This window comes from Mobula birostris, chromosome 21 (assembly GCF_030028105.1).
Source record: "Mobula birostris isolate sMobBir1 chromosome 21, sMobBir1.hap1, whole genome shotgun sequence".
NCBI lineage: Eukaryota > Metazoa > Chordata > Chondrichthyes > Myliobatiformes > Myliobatidae > Mobula > Mobula birostris.
Genome location: NC_092390.1, coordinates 27,821,008 through 27,842,326, shown reverse-complemented (window position 1 = coordinate 27,842,326; position 21,319 = coordinate 27,821,008). Strand labels below are relative to the sequence as shown.

General features: G+C 41.2%; 1 protein-coding gene across 4 annotated transcripts in view; it reads left to right on the top strand.

Annotated features, from left to right (window-relative positions):
* The window catches only part of LOC140185694 (protein bicaudal C homolog 1-like), a 340,760-nt gene extending 323,886 nt beyond the window's left edge, over nt 1-16,874 (top strand). For all 4 annotated transcript variants that reach the window (XM_072239227.1, XM_072239226.1, XM_072239225.1 and 1 more), the window contains 2 exons: nt 2,142-2,241; nt 13,592-16,874. In XM_072239227.1, coding sequence (XP_072095328.1) covers nt 2,142-2,241; nt 13,592-13,722 — 231 coding nt within the window. In that variant the 3' untranslated portion in view covers nt 13,723-16,874. The remainder of the gene's footprint in view (nt 1-2,141; nt 2,242-13,591) is intronic.
* The last annotated feature ends 4,445 nt before the right edge of the window (nt 16,875-21,319 follow it).

Sequence of the window (21,319 nt, the reverse complement as noted above, 5' to 3'; positions counted from 1 at the left end):
TGGAGGTGGTGCAGAGGAGGTTCACCAGGTTGATTCCAGAGATTCATGGGTTAGAATATGAGGAGAGATTGAGTCGCCTGGGACTGTACTCACTGGAATTTAGAAGGATAAGTGGAAATCTTACAGAAACATATAAAATTATGAAAGGGATAGATAAAATAGAGGCAGGAAAGTTGTTTACAATCAGTAGGTGAGACTAGAACTAGGGGACATCGCCTTAAGATTCAGGGGAGTAAATTTAAGAAGGAGATGAGGAGGAATTGCTTTTCCCAAACAGTGGTGAATCTGTGGAATTCTCTGCCCAATGAAGCAGTGGAAGGTTATGGGGAAAAGGCAGGTAGGTGGAAATGAGTCCACGGTCAGATCAGCCATGATCTTATTGATAGTGAGTCTGTTGGTTGAGCATTCAGCATTGAGGTGAGTGAAGTTAGGAGCCTGATAGTTGTAGGGTAATAACTGTCACTGAACCTGATGGTGTGGGTTATAATGGATGCAGAATGTGGAATATTATGTGGTAGGTACAGAGAAAGTGCAGTAAATTCTCAGTACAAGGTGTATATTTAAAAATAAAGGGTCCTCAATTTAATACAATTGAGGTGACTTTTTTTTCTCAGAGGATTGTAATGGCTTTGGAGGTATCTTCCTAGTGAGGTGGAAGCAGGGGCTTTTCATGTTCTTAAAACAGGGAAAATGATTCTAAATGAAGGAGGGGGTGAAATGATACCACAGGTCAACAGAAATGCAGAGTTTAGGCTGCAGTCAGACCAGACATGGCCTTATGGAATGGCAGATCTGGCTTAAAGGTGGACTGGCCTTTTGGTGATCAATTCATATGCTTGTAGGAGCAGCTGGATGTAACTTTGACTTTCATTGGAAAATAACAAAAAAGACATGGAGTTCACTGCACCAAAGATCGCCACTGAGAGACAACATCTCCACTAACAAGTGTCTTGCACTCGGCAGCTTCCAGCCTTAGTCTTAAAACGAAGCATAGCTGAAGACCTGTGGCTGGTTGTTTCCTCACTAATTACAGTCTTTTTAGACTGTGCACATCAAAGCTAAACACTGTGAGCTTTGCCTTGCTCGTTACATTATGCCTTGCAAAGGGTACTAGCAGCATGAGACCCAGCTGGAACAGGTGACTCTATAGGGATTGTGCGTGCGTGTATGCGCGCACATACATTGGATCATCATTCCCCTGCCCTTTACCATGTTGTCCCTTGCTTCGGGAAAACTGCTAACCATCTATTTCAGCAGCTGATTCTAGATTTTCTTAACATATTTCTGAGCAATTTTATTTTTTGTAGGCCTTAAAATAGGGAATTGGAATTACATGTTAAATATTTTAGTGTCGCAAAAACTATTTGAAAGACAGTTCACACAAAATGCTGGAGCAACTCGGTAGGTCAGGTTCCTTGTATGGAGAGGAACAAACAGTCGATGTTTCGGGCTGAGATCTTTCCTCAGGAATAAAGGGTCTCGGCCCGAAACGTTGACTGTTTGTTCCTCTCTGTAGATGCTGCCTGATCTGCCGTGTGTGTGTTACTCTAGATTTCCAGCTTCTGCAAAATCTCTAATCACATGTTCTATCCCTTCAGTAAAAACTGGATTTGACTCAAAAGTTGGAAAGAGGCAAGAACACATCCAGCAAAGCACCACCTTGCCTCTCACCAATCACTTCTACATTCACTTCGACATGACACCTGTATGCAAAAGCCATCAACAAATACATTAAATATTTAGCATTTAGAGATACAGCACAGGCCCAATGAGCCCATGCGTCCCAATTACACCCATGCCACCATTAACCTACTAACCCGTACGCCTTTGGAATGTGGGAGGAAACCGGAGCACCCGGTGAAAACCCAGGCAGGAAAAGGGGGGATATATGAACTCCTTCAGTCAACACAGGAACTGCAATGTAATGACGCGTCATGTTGGTAGCATTTTGCAATGTAATGACACCTTTGCAATGTAATGAAGCGTCGTGTTGGTAGCATTTTGATACTAATCAAACAGAAGTGTCAATATTCAGTTTACAAAAGCTGGTAAACACAGGATGAAAGGGTTTTGTGGAGTTTTCTCTGTTTGCTGTGTCCAGTGAAATGGTTTTCATCTTTGTCCTTCTGATGACTTCACAGATTGACATTCAGACTTTCCTCACGCTGACTGACCAGGACTTGAAGGAGCTCGGGATTACCACATTTGGTGCCAGAAGGAAAATGCTGCTTGCGATTTCAGGTCAGTATCCAATCTAGGTCTTCTCACTCAAACACTGATTATGATGCACATTAAAGGGCAGAGGAAGATGCAGGGTAATACAAGTCAGGCCACCTCTACAAAAAGAAAAACATGTTTGAAGTTTCAGGTTGAAAACCCTACATCAACACCAGGAAAGAAACAAAAACAGTTCATTATGATGTACAAGAGGATGTCTCTGATAGGATTTTGACCTAAAGTGTTACTTCTATTTCTCTTTCCATGTACCTGTATGTAGCCTGCCCTGCTGAGTTTTTCTAGCAATTTATAAAGACGAAGACTGGGTGGTTGAGTTGTTCTCCAATCTTAGCAATCCATTTGCAAGTGTTTCGAGACCATACGAGGGGACATCGTCAGTGCACCGTTCACTTGAGGTGCGTCCTCTAAATGCTTGGCTTTAGATACTTATCAATCCCACATCAAGAAGCATAGGAGGTGTATCCATTTGGGTTGCCTGGAGAAATTGGCAGTAGCGGAACATTGCATTCGCAATGGCCATAGGATTGTCTTTGACAGCACAAAACTACTGTGCCATGCCAATGGCTTTTAGGACCACCTGGTAAAGGAAGCCATTGAAATAAAACTAGAGGAAAAGAATTTTAACAAAGACAAAAGTCTCAATCAAAGTAAGAACTGGAATTTGATTGTAAACAAGGTGGAAAAGCGGAAACCTGATTGGATGAGGACTAACCAATCAGGTGGGACATACTACTGGGGTATAAATACCACCGGACTAGACATGCCCAGACAACATTCCCGATGAAGACGGTGGAGCTTGTCATTGAAATGTCAGTTATAATCGATATCTGTACCCGACTGGAAGCCCAAGAAGAGTTTATTCAGCTTATCAATAGGTTGATTGGTTGTGTGGCGAACTCTGTGCATTATCTGGAATTTTGCCCACATTAGCATATAAGCACAGAGTTCACCACGCAACCAATCAGCGATGAAACCTCCTCCCTATGTCACAATTGAGTTTCCGTAAGGACAACCAATCAACTAATTAGTAAGTATATAAAAGCCAAGCATTCGGAGGACACACCACAAGTGGGCAGTGTACTGATGATGTCTCCTTGTATGGAGATGAAATGTTTACAAATGGATTGCCAAGGTTGGAGAACAACTTAGCCCAAACATCAACCTCCCGTGCTACACATTTTCCGAGTTACCTCCAATGAAGATTACATGTACATCGAAACACAGAGTGCAGTGTGTCGTTTGTGTCAAATCGAGTCAGCAAGGATTTTGCTGGGCATCCTGCAAGTGTCAGCACACTTCCAGCGTCAACATAGCATGCCCAGAAAACAGTAGCCTTAACCGTACACCTTTGGACTGTGGGAGCACCTGGAGGAAGCCTCCATGGTCACAGGGAGAATGTACGGATTCCTTACAGACAGCAGCAGGAATCGAACTCTGATCTTACAGTGGCGTTCTAATCGCATTACCATAACCATTATGCTTCCACGCTGGGAAACATTTTCTGTTTTAATTTAGATTTCCAGCATTCAGAGTGTTTTATTTGTTCTTCAGCAGTAATGATTGTGATGGTGTCTGTGAAACTGGTGAAAGAATGCATGTAGAAGAAACTTGTTCACCATCCCCATTACCGTTGCCCGGACTGGAGGGCTTGAATTATGAGGAGGCATTGGATAGGCTTGGACTGTTTTTCTCAGAGTAAATGTGGCTGAGGGGTGACCCTGTAAAGGTTTATTAAATCATGAGGGACTTAGATCTGGTGGATTGTCACCATCTTTTTTCCAGGGTGGGGAATCGAAAACTAGAGGATATATGTTTAAAGAAAGTGGTGAAAACTTGAAAGGGGATGTGAGGAGCAAGTACTTCACATGGGATGGTGGATATATGGAACAGTCTGCCAGGATAGATGGTAGATGTAGGTACAATTACAATATTTAAAAGAAACTTGGACAGGAGAAGTTTGGAGGGATATGGGTAGTGTGGGGTGGGGTGGGGGGAAGGGCTATGGCATAAGATTGAAATAAGCTGCAGGAAGTTGTGAACTCAGCCAGCTCCACCATGGACACTAGCCTCCCCGGCATCCCGGACACCTTCAAGGAGCGATGCCTGAAAAAGGTGGCGTCCATCATTAAGGACCCCCATCAATCAGGACATGCCCGCTTCTCGTTGCTACCATCAGGGAAGAAGTACAGGAGCTCCAAGACACACACTCGTCAATTCAGGAACAGCTTCTTCCCATTTGCTATCAGATTTCTGATGGACATTGAACCTATGAATGCCATCTCACTACTTTTATAAAGTATGCTGGTAATATTAAACCTGATTCTGAAATGAAAGCAAATGGGACCAGCTCAGGTATGCAACTTGGCTGGCATAGATGAAAGGCCCTGAGCAGACTTGATGAAGGGTCTTGGCCCAAAACATTGACTGTTTACTCTTTTCCATAAATGCTGCCTGGCCTGCTGAGTTCCTCCAGCATTTTGTGTGTGTGTGTGTTGCTTTGGATTTCCAGCACCTGCAGATTTTCTTGCGTTGGTGGCATGGATGAGGTGTGCTGAGGGGCCTGTTTCCGTGCAGTCTAAGTCCATGACTCTAACTCTACATGATTCTCAATTCCAGGAGCGACAGGGTAGGGTAACGGTTAGCATAGTGTTACTACTGTTGAAGCTCAGAGTTCAATTCCAACGCCGTCTGTATGTCCTCTGCGTGGAATGTGTGAGTTTTCCCTAGGTGCTCCGGTTTCCTCCCACAGTCCAAAGAAATTGTCCTGTGATTTGGTGAGGATTAATTGGGGCTGCGGGGTTACTGGGTAGCATGGTTAAATACCCAAATATGTGGTCATTGCTATTCTTAAATATCACAGGATTGCCTTCGTTAAACAGAGTCACACTTAATTTTGAGGCTTTTGTGCGATGTCAGTCACAGAGCTTCACTAATGACAACAGTAGAGGGTACTCAACTGAATTACACACATTAATGTCATTGGTAAATAACTAATCGGCTACAATGGAAAACCAGAACACAGATTATGGAGTCTGCTGGGGTGACCTTGGCATTCGCATCACTTCAATTCTCCACTCAGACCGATGTGTCGGTGCCTGCTGTGCTATTGCAGTGAGGTCTAATGAAAAGTTTGAACTACAACATAAACACAAGAGGTTCTGCAGAAACTGGAAATCCAGAGCAACAGACACAAAATGCTGGAGGAATGACCAACTGATTTCCTCAACATTCTGCTTCTGTTGAAATCCAACACCTCATCTTCAATCTGGGCACATTCCAGCTTTCTGAGCTCATCTGAGTTCTCCAACTTTGGGTAAATCACTCTGCCTGTATTGGAACTGCCATTTCTTTCTATCACTTTGGCTCAGTTTTTCTCTCTCCAGCAGTATCGTGCTTGTGCATGTCCCACAGCCCTGCTTCTATCAACACATAATGGACTAAAACTGAAGGTCATATGTTAAGGGTGAAAGGTGAAATGCTTAAGGGGAACCCGGAGAAGATCTTTGTCACTCAGACAGTGGGGGAAGCGTGAAATGAGTTGCCTGCGGAAGTGGTGGATGCAGGTTCGATTTCAACATTTAAAGGAAGTTTGGATTGATACATGGGTGGGAGAGGTATGGAAGGCTATGGTCCAAGTGCAGGTGGTTGGGACTAAGCAGAATAATAATTTGGCGTGGACTGGATGGGTCAAAAGGTCTGATTCTTTGTTGTAGTGTTCTGTGACTCTGTAAGAAGCAGATTCAGCCTCCGAACATCCTATTAACCCTTTTCAATTTGTCTCAGCTAATTACAGGTATTTCCTTTGTCCTGCATGAACTTCCTATATGGACAGTAAATATTTCCACAGATGTGGACTGCAGAACAGAATTTCTCTGCCAAATGTTACTGTTTCTCTGTTACCAACAGAACAAGACAGAAGCCCTGGACCTACAACACTGTATTACAGATAGCTCTTCTCTCCTGTGTCATCACTGAGCCTTTAGCTAATTATACGAGGGGTGATTGATAAGTTCGTGGCCTAAGCTAGAAGGAGTCAATTTTAGAAAACCTAGCACATTTATTTTTCAACATAGTCCCCTCCAACATGTACACACTTAGTCCAGCGGTCATGGAGCATACGGATCCCTTCTTTGAAGAAGTGGTTCACAGCAGGGGTGAGTGATAAGTTTGTGGCGTAAGGTAGAAGGAGATGAGTTATTAACTTAAAACTTTCTGCGTAATCACTCAGAGTTGAACCGCACATGCATGTAATGAGAGTGTCTTGGACCTCCAGGTAGAAAGACACGAGTTATACAGCTCTCGTTACATGCACGTGCAGTTCAACTCTTTGAGTGAAAATGCAGAAAGTTTGAAGTTAATAACTCATCTCCTTCTACCTTAGGCCACGAACTAATCAATCACCCATGCTGTGCACCACTTCTGGAGGTCCAAGACACCGGCTTTTACAAAGAAGGGATCCGTATGCTCCATGACCACTGGACTAAGTGTGTACATGTGGGAAAAATAAACGTGCCAAGTTTTTTAAAGTTGACTCCTTCTACCTTAGGCCATGAACTTAGAACATTATAGCGCAGGAACAGGTTCTTCAGCCCGCAATGTTGTACTGAACCAAATAAACTAGTAACCAAATGGCCAACTAAACTACACAATGTCCATATCCTTCTATTTTCCTCACATTCATGTGCCTATCTAAATGTCTCTTAGAAACCTCTTAGGCACCCACCACTCTGTGTATAAAAAAAACCTGCCCCTCACATCTCCTTTGAAATTACCCCACCTCACCTTAAATACATGTCCCTTGGTATTAGACATTTCCACCCTGGGAAAAAGCTACCGTCTGTCTACTCTTATCTATGCCCATAAACCTCTATCAATTCTTCCCTCAGCCACCGCTGCTCTAGAGAAAACAACCCAAGTTTATCTAACCACTCATTACAGCACGTGCTCTAATCCAGGCAGCATCTTGGTAAACTTCTGCATCCACTGTAAGGCCTCAGCCTCCTTCCTGTATAATGGGGCAACCAGGTCTGTATGCAGTATTCCAGATGCGGCCTAACTAGAGTTTTATAAAGCTGCAACATAACTTCCCGACTTTTAAACTCAGTGCCTTGACTAATAAAGGAAAGCAGGCCATAAACCTTCTTAACCATCCTATCAACCTGTGTCTCCACTTTTTGGGAGCTATGAACTTGGACCCCAAAATTCCTCTGCCTATCAACACTATTAAGGGTGTCACTTTACATTTGACCTACGAATGTGTAACCCTTCACATTTGGCCAGGTTAAACTCCATCTGCCATTTCTCCAGCCATATTTGCAACTGTTCTACATCCTGTTATATACTTCGCCAGTCATCTACACTATCCACAACACCAGCAATTTTTGTATCATCTGCAAACTTACTAACCCACCCATCTACATTTTCTTCCAGGTCATTATAAACAGCAAAAGTATCAGTACAGATCCTTGTGGAACACCACTAATCACAGGGGTTTGGGATCTGACCAAATTTCTGCTTGGGTAAACGTTTGGAAAATGGTTCTTCTTTCTGCTGGAATTTGTGGTACAGGGTGAAAAAGCCAAAAAAAAAGATGGATGGTTGCAAAAATGCACATGAAAACTTGCAGTTCAGTCTTTCCCCGTCAAACACATTACCCAGTTTCAACATACCTCTGTTTCCAACTCTTCCCGTTCTGCAAATGGTGCTAGATGTATGGAATAATCTTATCATTTCCTACTCGTTTCAGATTTCTAAAATCTGTATTATATTCCTTTTGCATTTATATAATATTGTTAGCATATTAAATTATTCCAAACTCTGGTGATAAATAAAATAGCTGAAAATAGAAGTAACCTTTTGCATATTATCAGATTCCTGTAGATATTCTAGCTGTGATTGCTCTAACTAGGTGCTAATGCAGATCATATTTATCTTACACCTTCAGCATATTGAGTTTCATTATGGCTGATGTTTGGTTCAGAAGCACTCTGAAAGTTTCTGCCATTATTTTCTTTCTCTTTGTTGCCTCAGCTGTAAGAACAAGCTTCATTATCAGACACATTATCTGCATTATTAATGAACCAGGACCTAACTTCATTAGCCTGACAAACTTCATCCATCCAGTTCTCAACTTGTTCAATGATTTGATTATTTTAATTTTTTATCAGATTAAATGAGCAACAAGGCTTTTTTTTTAATGTGCATGTGGTTTTGTGGAAGTGAATGAAAGGGAGCAATATATTTTCACTCACTTTGTAATCACCAGTTTGCCACAATAAATTGTTACAACAACATTGTTGTTCACTTTCAGTCAACCATGGCTGATTTTCTCTGATCACTTTCTAGATTCCTTTCAGGTTCAGTCACGGCATTTTACTTCACAAATATTTAATGCACTTCTTGAATTCCCTTCTAATTTAATTGAGGTATTAACCCGCATCATATAAATTACCCAATAGCCCAGTCTTAACACAGGAAAGAATAGCTATCTGTACAGCATCTGTTCTATGTCCAGGCTTTCTGGCATTCATCCTTGACTAGCACAGAAACAGTGATATCTGGCCGAGAAATTATGTTATTAAAATCTAAGCAGCTCTTTGAAAGTAATTCTGTCTACAGGGCATCCTTCCACCAATCCACCCATACTGTACAATTCTCAGCTCCCCCCAGTGGCACTGATTATCTCCCCACTCAGAAATGACAAACCATGGATTCAAACAGCATGGAAAAAGGGCCCTTGGCCCAGTGTCCAATCCTAAATGCTCAAGGAAATTTGTGATGTCCAGTTAAACTACCAACCCACCCATTTTTGGGATGTGGGAGAAAATAAGAGCAACAAAAGAGGGCATGGTAACGGTAGTTAGTGCATTCACTTTAGAGCAGCAGCAATCACTGATCAAGGTTTGATTCCTGCCACAGTCTGTAAGGGTGTGTATGTTCTCCCCGTACTGCCTCGGTATCCTCCGGGTTTGTCAGTTTCCTGCCACATTCCAAAGGTGTACAGTTGTGAGCCAGAAGCATAGTGACACTTGTGGCTGTACCCAGCATCATCTTCACCGAATAGGTTTCATACAAATGACACACTTCACTGTATGTTTCAATTTAATTGTGACAAATAAAGCGAATCCTTAAAAAGGAAACACATATGATCACAGGAAGAACATACAAACCCCAAACTGATAGCCCCAGAAATCAGAATTGATTCCGCTCACTGTTGAAAAGGTCAACTGTTGAAAGAATTGTATTGAATTGTATATCTGTTGAAATTGTCCAACATAATATTGATTCTTAGAAGTTTGCAAAGATTCAACATGTCATCTAAAACTCTGACCAGCTTCTAAGGATGTGTGGCGGAGAGTATATTGACTGGTTGCATCATGACCTGGTATGGGAACACCTTGTAGGGAAAAACGTACCAAAAGTAGTGGATATTGTCCTGTCCACCACCGGTAAAACCCTCCCCACAACTGAGCACATCTACACGGACTGCTATCGTGAGAAAGCAGCATCATCAAGGATCCCTGCCATCCATGCCATTTTCTCTTCTCGCCGCGGACTTCAGGAAGCCTAGCAACCCACAGCACCAGATTCAGGAACAGTTATTACTCCTCAACCATCAGGCTTTTGAACCAGAGGAGTTAACTTCACTCAACCTCACCTGCCCCATCACTGAACTGAATTCACTTCAAAGGACTCTTCATCTTAGGTTCTCAATATTTATTTATTTGTTTGTTTGTTTATTATTATTTCTTTGTTTTTTAGTTGTTGTCCACCCTGCTGGGTATGGTCTTTCATTGCTTCTATTGGGTTTCTTGTATTTACTGTGATTGCTCACAAGAAAGTGAATCTCAGCAACACACATCAAAGTTGCTGGTGAACGCAGCAGGCCAGGCAGCATCTCTAGGAAGAGGTACAGTCGACGTTTCAGGCCGAGACCCTTTGTCAGGACTAACTGAAGGAAGATCCTGATGAAGGGTCTCGGCCTGAAACGTTGACTGTACCTCTTCCTAGAGATGCTGCCTGGCCTGCTGCATTCACCGGCAACTTTGATGTGTGCTGCTTGAATTTCCAGCACCTGCAGAATTCCTGTTGTTTGCGTTTTTAAAAAGTGAATCTCAGGTTTGTGCACGGTGACATGTATGTACTTTAATAATAAATTCTCTTTGAACTATGAACTTGATCTTTGATTTCTATTTGTTACCAGTTCCCACATTCAGAATTGCAAGTCAGTGTTCGTGCAGGTTTTCTTGAATTACGCGTATTGGCAGAGACATCCAATGAGGAGGAGCTATTGACTGTTGTTATGGAAAGGACTTTGTAAGGCAAGCGATGCCATGTGGTTTGGCTAACCTTTGCTAGCAAGAAGACAACAATTTGCGTTTTTTAAACAGTTCAATGCATGTAAAGAGTATCTGCTGAGTGACAGCTACTTGATAAGCACTGTGTGGTTCTTAAAGATTTAACAGGCAATGTCCCACCAGCCGAGAGAAGCGAGAAAGTGGGTGAGCACTAATTGTAGACTGAAATGAAAAGGTGCTGGTGCATCCATGCACTTGTTACCAATTTTTAAGGCGATACGGGTTACAATCTTGGAAGATGCTGTTGAAGATGTCCTATAAAGTTACCGTGGGCAGCACAGCAGCAATGTAGTTGGCATAACATTATTGCAGCACCAGCTGTAAGATAGGGGTAACATTTCCTCCGCTGCCTATAAGGAGTTTGTACGTTCTCCCTATGACTGCATGGGTTACCTCCAGGTGCTCTGGTTTCCTCCCACATTTCAAAGACGTATGGTTAGGGTAAGTGAGTTATGGGCATGCTATATTGGCACCTGAAGCCTGGCAAAACCAGGCAGCACAATCCTCACTGATTTGATTTGATGAAAATGACGCTTTTCACTGTATGTTCTGTTGTACATGTGACAAGTAAAGGTGATCTTTTATTCTTTAATCATTGGGTGGTTATTTAAAGTACAGAATGGTAAACTGCTGCCTTAACCCACTGCAGTCCTTCTGGTGGAGTTAATCCCACAAAGCAGCTGAGCTGAGAGTTCAGACCCAGCAATGGCATTTCAAAGTCAGTATGTAACTTAGAAGGGAGGCTGCAGATGATGGTGCTTTTTTGGTCCCTCTGCCTTGGTCCTTGGGGGCAGGAGTTGTGATGTTGGTAGGTGCTATCAGAATGCCTCACGCATATATCTGTAGTGCAATTTTTAGATGGTACGAACTTCAGTCACTATACATCAGCAGTGGACTGGACTTGGTAGTATTCCTGTAAAGCTGAAGGGTAAGGAGGGCAAGTCTAGATAAACCAGGATGTCAAGGGATCATTTGGGGGTGGGGGGGAGGAATTGTGTGATAGATTTGAAAACAGAGGAGGCACTTGGAGAGTTCAGAGAGTACAGATTTCTGATACAAAGGTGCATCAGAAATTGGGAGATCAAGGAGTGGCCACAGAAAATCAAAAGATTTAAAGATTTGTGATGAGTTTTATTTGTCACATGTACATTGAAACATGCAGTGAAATGCATTGTTGCATCTAGGATATGCTGGGGGCAGCCTGCAAGTGTCACCATTCTTCCAGCGACCACATAGCATGCCTACAACTCACTAACCTTAACTATACGTCCTTGAAATGTGGGAGGAAAGTGAAGCACCTGGAGGAAACCCATGGGATCATGGAAGAATGTACAAACTCCATAGAAACAACAATAGGAATCAAACCCCAATCTTACAGTTGGTGCTGTAAAGCATTACACTAATTGCTGCCACCCTCTAATAGATAAGAAAAATTCAAGACACATTTTACTATGTGTATTAAGAGTAAGGTGTAGTAGGGACCAAAGAGAATTCTGTGCATGGAGCTAAAAAACATGGCTGAGGTCTTAAATGAGTACTTTTAATCCCTAGTCACTAAGGAGAAGGTTGTTATAGCTGGAGGCTGTATTTGTGGCAGTGGCATTAAGGAGTTATTAGATGTCTTAGCAGGCATAAATATGGATGAATCCCCAAGATCTGATGATCACAGACAGATATGTGAGCTAAGGGTGGAGATTACCATGAGCAGGTGAGGCGCAAGATGACTAGAAGACTATAAATGTGGTAGCTTATTCAAGAAGATCAGCAGGAATGAGCCAAATAATTACAGGCCAGTTTGTCTGATCTCAATTGTTGGGGAATTATTGGATTTTCTTCCTGTCCTTCAGAAAAACATGGGTCGATCAGTTATAGCCAGGAGACCTATGGAACTAGGGGAACATGGTGTGCAAATCCCAAGACCCCTGAAGGTGGTAGCACAAGTACTGTGTAAAGTTTAAAGTAAATTTATTATCAAAGTACATATTGTTTGTTCATTATGTGCTGCATCGTATGGCATGGGCAATCATGGTCTTTTTGTGACCATGATTGTTCTTGGCAAATTGTTTTTACAGAAGTGATTCACCATTACCTTCTTCTGGACACCCACTACCAATACTCTTCAGAGAATGCCTGGTGTCAGTGGTCACATAACCAGGACTTGTGATATCCACCAGCTGCTCATACAATCATCCACCACCTTCTCCCACAACTTCACGTGATCCTGATCAGGGGTGGGGGGGGGGGGAAAGCTAAAAAGGTCTTACACCTTGCGCAAGGGTGACCTGCAGGCTAGCGGTGGGAAGGAAAGGAGCGCCTTATACTTCCTTTGGTGTAGATGTATCTCCACCCACCACCCAAAAAAGTATGTACATACATGTCACCATGTACTACCCTGAGACTCATTTTCTTGCAGGCATTTACAGGAAAATAAAGAAATACTTTAGAATCAATGAAAATAATTCTGCATACTAATAAAGACTGACAAGCAACCAATGTGCAAAAGAAGATGAACTGTGCAAATAAAACTATGTAAATAAGTAAATAAATAATTATTGAGAAGGTAAGTTGTAGGATCCCTGAATGCAGGTCTGCAGGTTGTGGAATCATAGGTTCTGGAGTAAGTAGATATGGTGGTGAAGAAGTCATAAGGGATACGGAGCTTCATCAGCTGGGGTACAAAGAATAAGTGCACCAGTGAATGATGAACTCAAGAACATCACTGAAGAAACTTCTATCAATAATATAATTCAATGCTAAAGTCGTTGAAAGACAGACTTGGGTGGAATATATGTTACTGGGCACTGATCAGACTACATCTGGCAGTTCATGATTACCTTATGCAAGATCTGTAAACAAACAGAGGAATGGATAACAGAGAGCAGCAATATTGTGACATTCTGATCATTACTGTTTAAATTACAAACAATACTAATGACTAAAATTGAGTCTTAGTTGGTGCCTGTAGTGAACACTGTTGCTGTTTGCCTCCTTTTCAGAACTGAACAAAAACTGTCGAAAGCCCTTTGAACCTCCGAACATCCGGTCAACGTTTCTGGAAGGCGGAGCGAGTGGCCGGCTACCGCGACAATACCATTCTGAAGTTGCCAGCATCAGTGGCCGGTGGTAGCAGTGAACTGGAACTCACAGCTGCCACAAGAGGGACTGACACAAACCCGTGCCTGACATTGAACCTGTGGAGAGCATTCACTGCACAGAGCCCTCCATGTTATAGGAGCTTGGATTACAAAGACCAAAGCCTGATTGATTTTGTGCAAATTGTTGTGCCAAATGGAAAAAAAGAACTGGCTTATCAATATGTATTCCACGGATGCCTTTCCTGTTTCTCCAAATACGGTACCAGTTTATATGCAGATTAGGGAATGTTCATTAACACAAGCTTTCTTGCTCTATTATTTATTAGAGAACAAAAAACTTAAATTATGCACTGAAATGTTAGGTTCTACCACAGATTTAGACTCGAACCACTAATCTAAGTGCATTTTGTGTATAGTTTATTAGCAGGGTGTGAGATGGTAGTACTTCTAGGCAGAGAGACTTGCATATGATTGCCTCAGCATCTTACAGGTCCTGGCTTTCTCGACCTTTGGAATCATTTACTATCCTCTGGTCCTCGAAAGTAGACAGATGCATTTTATTAGGTAAAATGGAGTGGGCATATGCAGGGGCTTGAATGAAACTAGCACCATTCTAGACACTTGTTACAATGCTATATTGTCCAATGTAGCTTGGATACCTAGCCATCAGAAAACTACATTCATCCAATTTCAAATATGGAAACAATGCCTCCAGTCAGTAATTAAACCAGTTGCATTTTACTGCCATCTTAAGCATGTTCGCTACATTGAGAATGCTGATTTTCTGAGCTATAAAAATTGTTATTTTTATATGATATTTTAAAATCATTACTTTTATACAGCCAGATCCATCATTGAAGTACATAGTAATTCCAGCAGAGAAACCACAGGGGAACCATATTTGCCTCATTTGGGTCAATGCCACTGCTTATGCAAACTTCCTCTCGCCTCTGACCATACATCCTTCTAATCCTTTCTTGTGTCTGCCCATCTTCACTTAAATGGATCTCCACCATTCACCTCAGGTACTTCTTGTGAGACCACATTCTCACATCCTCAACGATTTTGGGTTAAGAGTCCTCTCCTGAATTTTGATTGGATTTATTTGGTTCATTGTTCTCACATTCCCAATGACCCTATCAATAAGAATTTGGACAATATCAGTGACATAATTTTACAGGGAAATGTAGATACAAATGCTGCCGGTGTCAGTTGGTTGTTGCTGTCGGTGCTCAGTTTGCACACACAATCAACTCAAATCCTCAGAGCCTCAAATGAGTAAGCACAATCCAAGCTGCACTGGGTGCAATGCTGGTGCAGCTCTATATCGGTACTCTTTTGCAGCTTTCCCATGCAAACTGAACCAGTGACACTGGCAAAACTTGTGCCTTCATTTTCCAATAAAAGCTTTTATTAATAAAATAGTAAGTTAACATGCAAGTTTCTGGATGTACTTGGCAGTGGGAGATGTCAAAAGCAGAAACAGCTGGACGTAAATAGCATGCATGTTTTTCTAGGATCATTTGCAGTTCAGTTTTGAATGTCACGCTTATTACCATATGAAAGTGTTTTGTTGTCTGAGTGCTTTATTGTTGACTCACATGAACATTTTGGACAGGAATAATTGGCCTGCACAATTTCAAAACATAGTGTGCCATTATAGATACAGTTTAGTTTGAAATGCGGGCAGGGAAGGCTAGTTTTTGACATTACTCTGGTCCTGAATTTCCTGGCATACTAAGGTAGCTTTGCCAGTTCATCTCTCAGTTGAAGGAATTCAGCAAATTGGCATGCACTGTGTGAGCCAGAGGTTTGTTCCCAAGGTCCAGTGTTTAGATATTTCCCACTCTTTGACCTCCAACCTGGAGGACTCCATGGTGTCGTCTGTAAAAGTGTTACTGATGGTACATGTAATTAGAAGTTAAGAAGTGACATTGACGAAAATGAAGTCAATTTCCCTCCCATCTATCTTCAAATCCCATCATCCCATTCAAAGGCAGATTTGTTTCACTTCATCAGCATGCCTGAGAAAATGGCTAACTCCTACACTGGTGAGAAGCTATCAGTTCTTCGACTAAGTGTTTTTTTTAATTCAAAAGAGTGTTTGTTCCTTAGCAAGGCCATCTTCAGTGCTTCAGTAGCAGCCTATAACCCAACAAAGTCTCCCGGCAACAGGATCAGTATTTCTCTTCTCTCTTTCTGCGACAATGTTCTTGTTCCTTCTTGTTTGCGCTGTCATTGGTCCCATGTAAGAAGTCTGAAAAAGATATATTTGTACTGTTAGTGGTGGATTTATGAAGTTTTTTTAAAGCCGAAATGAAGGAAGCTTCCAAATGCCTACCTTTTCTCCTGCCCAATTATGTTGAAATTCATGATTGATCTGTTCTGCTTGACCTTTAAAAACAGAGAGAGGTACAGCCACAGCGGCTGAGTTTTATTTATGATACGATAGACACACTTTGTAAAGCTTAAACTGCTAAGCCTTCTGCGTAGGTAGCTTTAGGTGAACTTCATCTTTGCTGCATGAGCGAAATCGGAGATTAAAATATGTGAATAGTTTAAAATTTTCTATTTTCAATGGCAATTATGCATATGGTCTGTAGAGATTTTTAATTGTTGGATTGATTGAAAACAACTTTGCACACTCAAAGGGAAAAAGGCTTTGTTTTGTCACTTTGATATATAAAACTTAGTTTTGTGATTTTTTTTTCAATGATTAGCAACTAAGAGGAAATCCATTATTGTGAATCCCTCTTAACGTTTTCAAGTCAGTAATATCTGTGTACACCAAAGTGAAGGCATTTCAGTTTACAGAAGGTAGACTGAAAGAATTTTCTGTACGAAACACTGGAAGAATATGTGCTTGTCTCACTGCAGTGAGGAGGTGCCATGCTAACCTTGCGTAGGCTAACACCAAGGCACAGTGGCTTTCTAATGGACAAAGTGGTTTGATTATCAGCTTTAGCTGAAGGTTAGCAATAACTCAGTGCCTTGAGTGATGATTTATCTGTAAATATAGCACAGATGTTTATTTTCAGGTTGGGGAGGGGCAGGGAAGGATTTAGCAACCTTTCTATGTCTTTTGATTTTTTTTTACAAAATGATATTGTTTGTGGATAAGCTTTATAAAAGGGAATTTTCAATACAGTTTTATGTTGCATTAAAAGATAATTTTATAAATCAATCTCTGGAGTCTATTGTGTAAATATTTTTTGCATCTGCACACAGCCAAGTATGGATACGTTGAAGGAAAAATTTGCATAGAATGTAGGGAAAGAATGGGAGATTAATGGAAAACTAGATGATCCTGTCAACATGCCAAGAGGGATAATTTATACTTCCAACATTTCTTCATTTAGACAGCGTTTGTAAATAATTCTTAAACTGGGGTTAACTTTTCTTACCTCCTGAACAATGCACATGTCATTTTCATAATTGCCTTGTGTAACTTGTCCTAATTTTACTTGGCCCATCCACTTCATCTGAGATTTAAGATGTTCCAATATGCTGTCATTGTTTGGTAAGTGAGTTGTCGATCATCTTCTGGACTATTATTTAAGCAGATGGGCAACAGCCAGAATTGGTCTTGGAATTGCTTATTTAAAGTCGATGACAGTTGGCCACTGCTAATTTTCCATTTAAACTATCTACATTTATGAACTAAACCTGTTTGAACTCTGCAGGTTATTTAGGGTAGGCCATTAATTTCCCTGCAGCTTCTCTATTCAGTTAGATGATGGCAAAACTCAATTTCCCCATCTTGGTTCCATTTCTCCCGGTTGGCATGTCTAATAAAAGATAATTTAGTCTTAATTTTGAAATTTAAAAAATGGACCCCCAGTCTTATTAGCTTTGCGGAGAGAGCATTACAGAGGTTCATTCCCCTTTGTCGGACTATTCTTAACATTATTCATGAACGTTTTTTCTCTAATGTTAGTTATCCCCCTAGTTATGAGTTGCATAGCCCAAGGCATCTACATTTTCTTAGACAAACTGTCAGAAAGGTGGATAGTTGTACAAAGAAATGCATAGACTGTGTAGCCCCATACCTCATGATTTAATAATCTTAGCCTATAAATTTTCTGGTGAATTTGTAATATACACTCTTAAAACCTCTTATCCTTCCATGGTCCTCGTGCCTATCCATTTGTGCTGTCAGGTGGGAATAAGACATTTCAGATTCAGATTCATTTATCACATGTACAAAGTACTTCAAAATGAATCAATTGTGTTAACAACCAGCACGGCAGCTAAGAATATGATGGGTCGAGCCTGCAAGTGTCATCACACATTTTGGTGCCAACATTGCATTCCACAGAACAACACAAGCAGCGACAGCAAAACAAGCCCCTTTCCCATCCAATGGATACTTCATGTGCTTATAGGATCTGCTTGCCTTGAAGTATACATGTGATGAATGGACACAATCACTCTTCAGATTGTCTCTGCTTCCTCGTGTGAAGCAGGCAGTCCCAAAACCAGTGTCATATACAGATAGGATTAACTGCTCACTCTGAAAGCCCCTGGTTACCCACTGACAGTTCTTGGTATAACGTGCTTTCTGTGGTCTGTCTATCTCTGTAGTGGGTTAATACCAACAAGATGGTTATTAAATTTCTAAGTTCACAGATGGGGAATGTGAACATCAACTCCCATCAATGACAATAGTACAGTCAATCCAGTGATATGGTCACTGTTACTATATCCAACTACATGCATGCATTGCTACACATTTCAGTTCTATTAAACAAAAACCCAACATTGCATTATCCTTAATTTCTGTATATTAATTTTCAAATCTTGTTAGTAGTAAACTAATTTTATTTTGTTTGGGATTAAAGTTAATGACTTCCCCTCCCCCACACTGCGCTCCCATCAATCACAATTTTACACTCACATTTTATCTGTCAATGTTCCTTTGCAATTCACCCAGAATTTTTGATTTATTAATTTCTATTTAACATGATGTTTTTCAGGAGCACAACACACCCATAAACTGAGAAATTACAATGATTCAGGGATGCCACTTAAGGGAGGGAACGTCAACTCAGACCATGAGAGGCCTGCGTCGGGCATTTCCATGCCCTACAAGGCGCAGATTGGAAGTCTGTGTGGGGCGCCACTCCTCGCACAGACTAGAGCAATGTGTGATTAAGTGCCTTGCTCAAGGGCACAAACATGCTGCCACAGCTGAGGCTCCAACTAGCGACCTTCAGATCACTAGGCGAACGCCTTAACTACTTGGCCACATGCCACTCAAAGTCAAAGTAAATTTATCATCAAAGTGTGAATACATATGTCACCATATACTATCTTGAGATTCATCTCTTGCAGGCATTTACAAAAAAAAAGAGAATTTATGAAAAACTACATATAAATAAAGACTGGCAATCAATGCGTAAAAGAAAACAAATTGTTCAAATAAACATCAATTTATAAATAATACTGAGCATGTGCATTGTAGAATCCTTGAGAGTGAGGCTGTATGTCATGGAATCAGTTTGGAATTGTGATGAGTGAAGTTATCCACGCTGGTTCAGGAGCCTGATGGTTGTAGGGTAATAACTATTCCTGAACCTGGAGGTATGGGACCTAAGGCTCCTGCACCTCCTCCTGATGATAGTTGAGAGAAGAGAGCATGGTGTAGATGGTGGGGATCCTTGATAATGGATGCTGCTTTCTTCTGGCAGCACTCCTTGTAAATGTGGTCAATAATGGGGAGGACTTTGTCTATGATGGACTGTTCCGTATCTGTCACTATTTATAGTCTTTACTATTCCTGGGTATTGGTGTTTCCATACCAGGCTGTGATGCAACAAGTCAGGATACTCTCCACTGTACATCTATAGAAGTGTGTCAAAACTTTAGATGACATGCTGAATCTACACAAACTATCCCTGATTTTCAGTGGCACAACTATTCAGAGAGGACCACCATCAATGACTTGGTGATGGGTTGTCTCTGTCAATGAGGGACTCAATTAGACCACCTGCATAAACAAGATTTGGTTTCTCTGCAAGACTGGGTATCTTGTAGAGAATCACTTCTTTCCTGACATTCTGGAGTCTTTCAACTGTCTACAATGGCAGATGTGTGGGGTATAATGGAACACCACACACTCTGTAAGTTTATTGTCATATGCACAAGTACATCTATACACGTGCAATGAAAAACAGCATGCAGCAGCATTACAGGCACTGAGCATCAGATACACAAGATTCACAAAAAATCCAGAAACATATATTGTGTACAATTTTTACATGAAAGAACACAATTAGAACAAAAAATGAAGTGCACTGTAGTGAAGTGTGGTCATAGTGTTGCTATACCATTAAACCATTATTATTAGCACTATTTATAAAATGCACTGCAGTGACTCTCACTACTCCTGTAGCAGCTCCCAAGTCCACAACTACCACTAGGAAGGACAAAGGCAACAGTATGCATGGAAACACCACCACTTCCAAGTCTACGTCAGTTTGACTTGGAAATATATTGTTGTTCCTCTGTAATTCTTGAGTTTGAATCCAACATCTCTTTCCCAAGGCATTGTGAGATCATCTTCAGCAAGACTGCAGTGATTCAGAAAGGAGGTTCACCACCACCTTCCCAAGAGCAACTGGGGATAGTCAATAAATGTCCGCATGGTCATAATGTAGAGAAATGCACCTAATGTCAGGAACATCATCGCAAGAGCACAGGTGGGTAGCAGTACCACTTGCAGAGGTTAACAGAGTGTGTGCATATTCATTTTAGTTTTCCATAAGTTCAATGAGAAGTGGAGTACCTGGAATGCCCTAAAGCATGCCAGTGTCTGTGTTGGTTGGGCAGGGGCTCATGTATTGTCATGTAACCACTTTGCAGTTCCTGATCCTGGGGCTAATCTCAGCAAAGTCCTGAACCATACAACATTTACTTGCATGGTTCAGAACCTTGCTGCAGGCAATCATGAACTTTTCACTGAACCCATTAATGAAAAGGTCAATGACTTTGTTGGCTGGATGTAAGAAGAATTATTGTTTCAGTCCTCCTCTCAAAAGAGAAAACTGTGTTGCTGATTGGTCTTACCTTTCCACTTTGAGCCACCATATACGTGTGAAGTTCAGTGCTTGATGTTTGATATTTGTGGAATGGCCCTTCAACAGAGCATTTTATGGGCTCAGAAGTAGAAGAAAGGATTACATTTATATTGTTTCTTTCATAACCTGATGCTAAAAGCTATATTTTTTGCTAGGTCAGAAAATACTTCTGAAATTAGAACATAGAACATTACAGCACCATACAGAGCCTTCAGCCCACAATGTTGTACAGACCTTTTAACTTACTCTAAGATTAATCTAACCCTTCCCTCCTATGTAGCCCTCAATTTTTCTATCATCCATGTGTTTATTTAAGAGTCTCTTAAATGCCCCTAACCTATCTGCCTCTACCACATTCCATGCACCCACCACTCTCTGTGTAAAAAAAAATTACCTTTGACATCCCCCTATACTTTCTCCAATCACCTGAAAATTACACCCTCAATTTGGCACCATCACCGGTATATCTAAATAAATATTTGGATCTTCATCATTCATTAGTTCATTGTCAAAGGGAGGAGCACTAAACCAGACATCATAACTTTTCCCA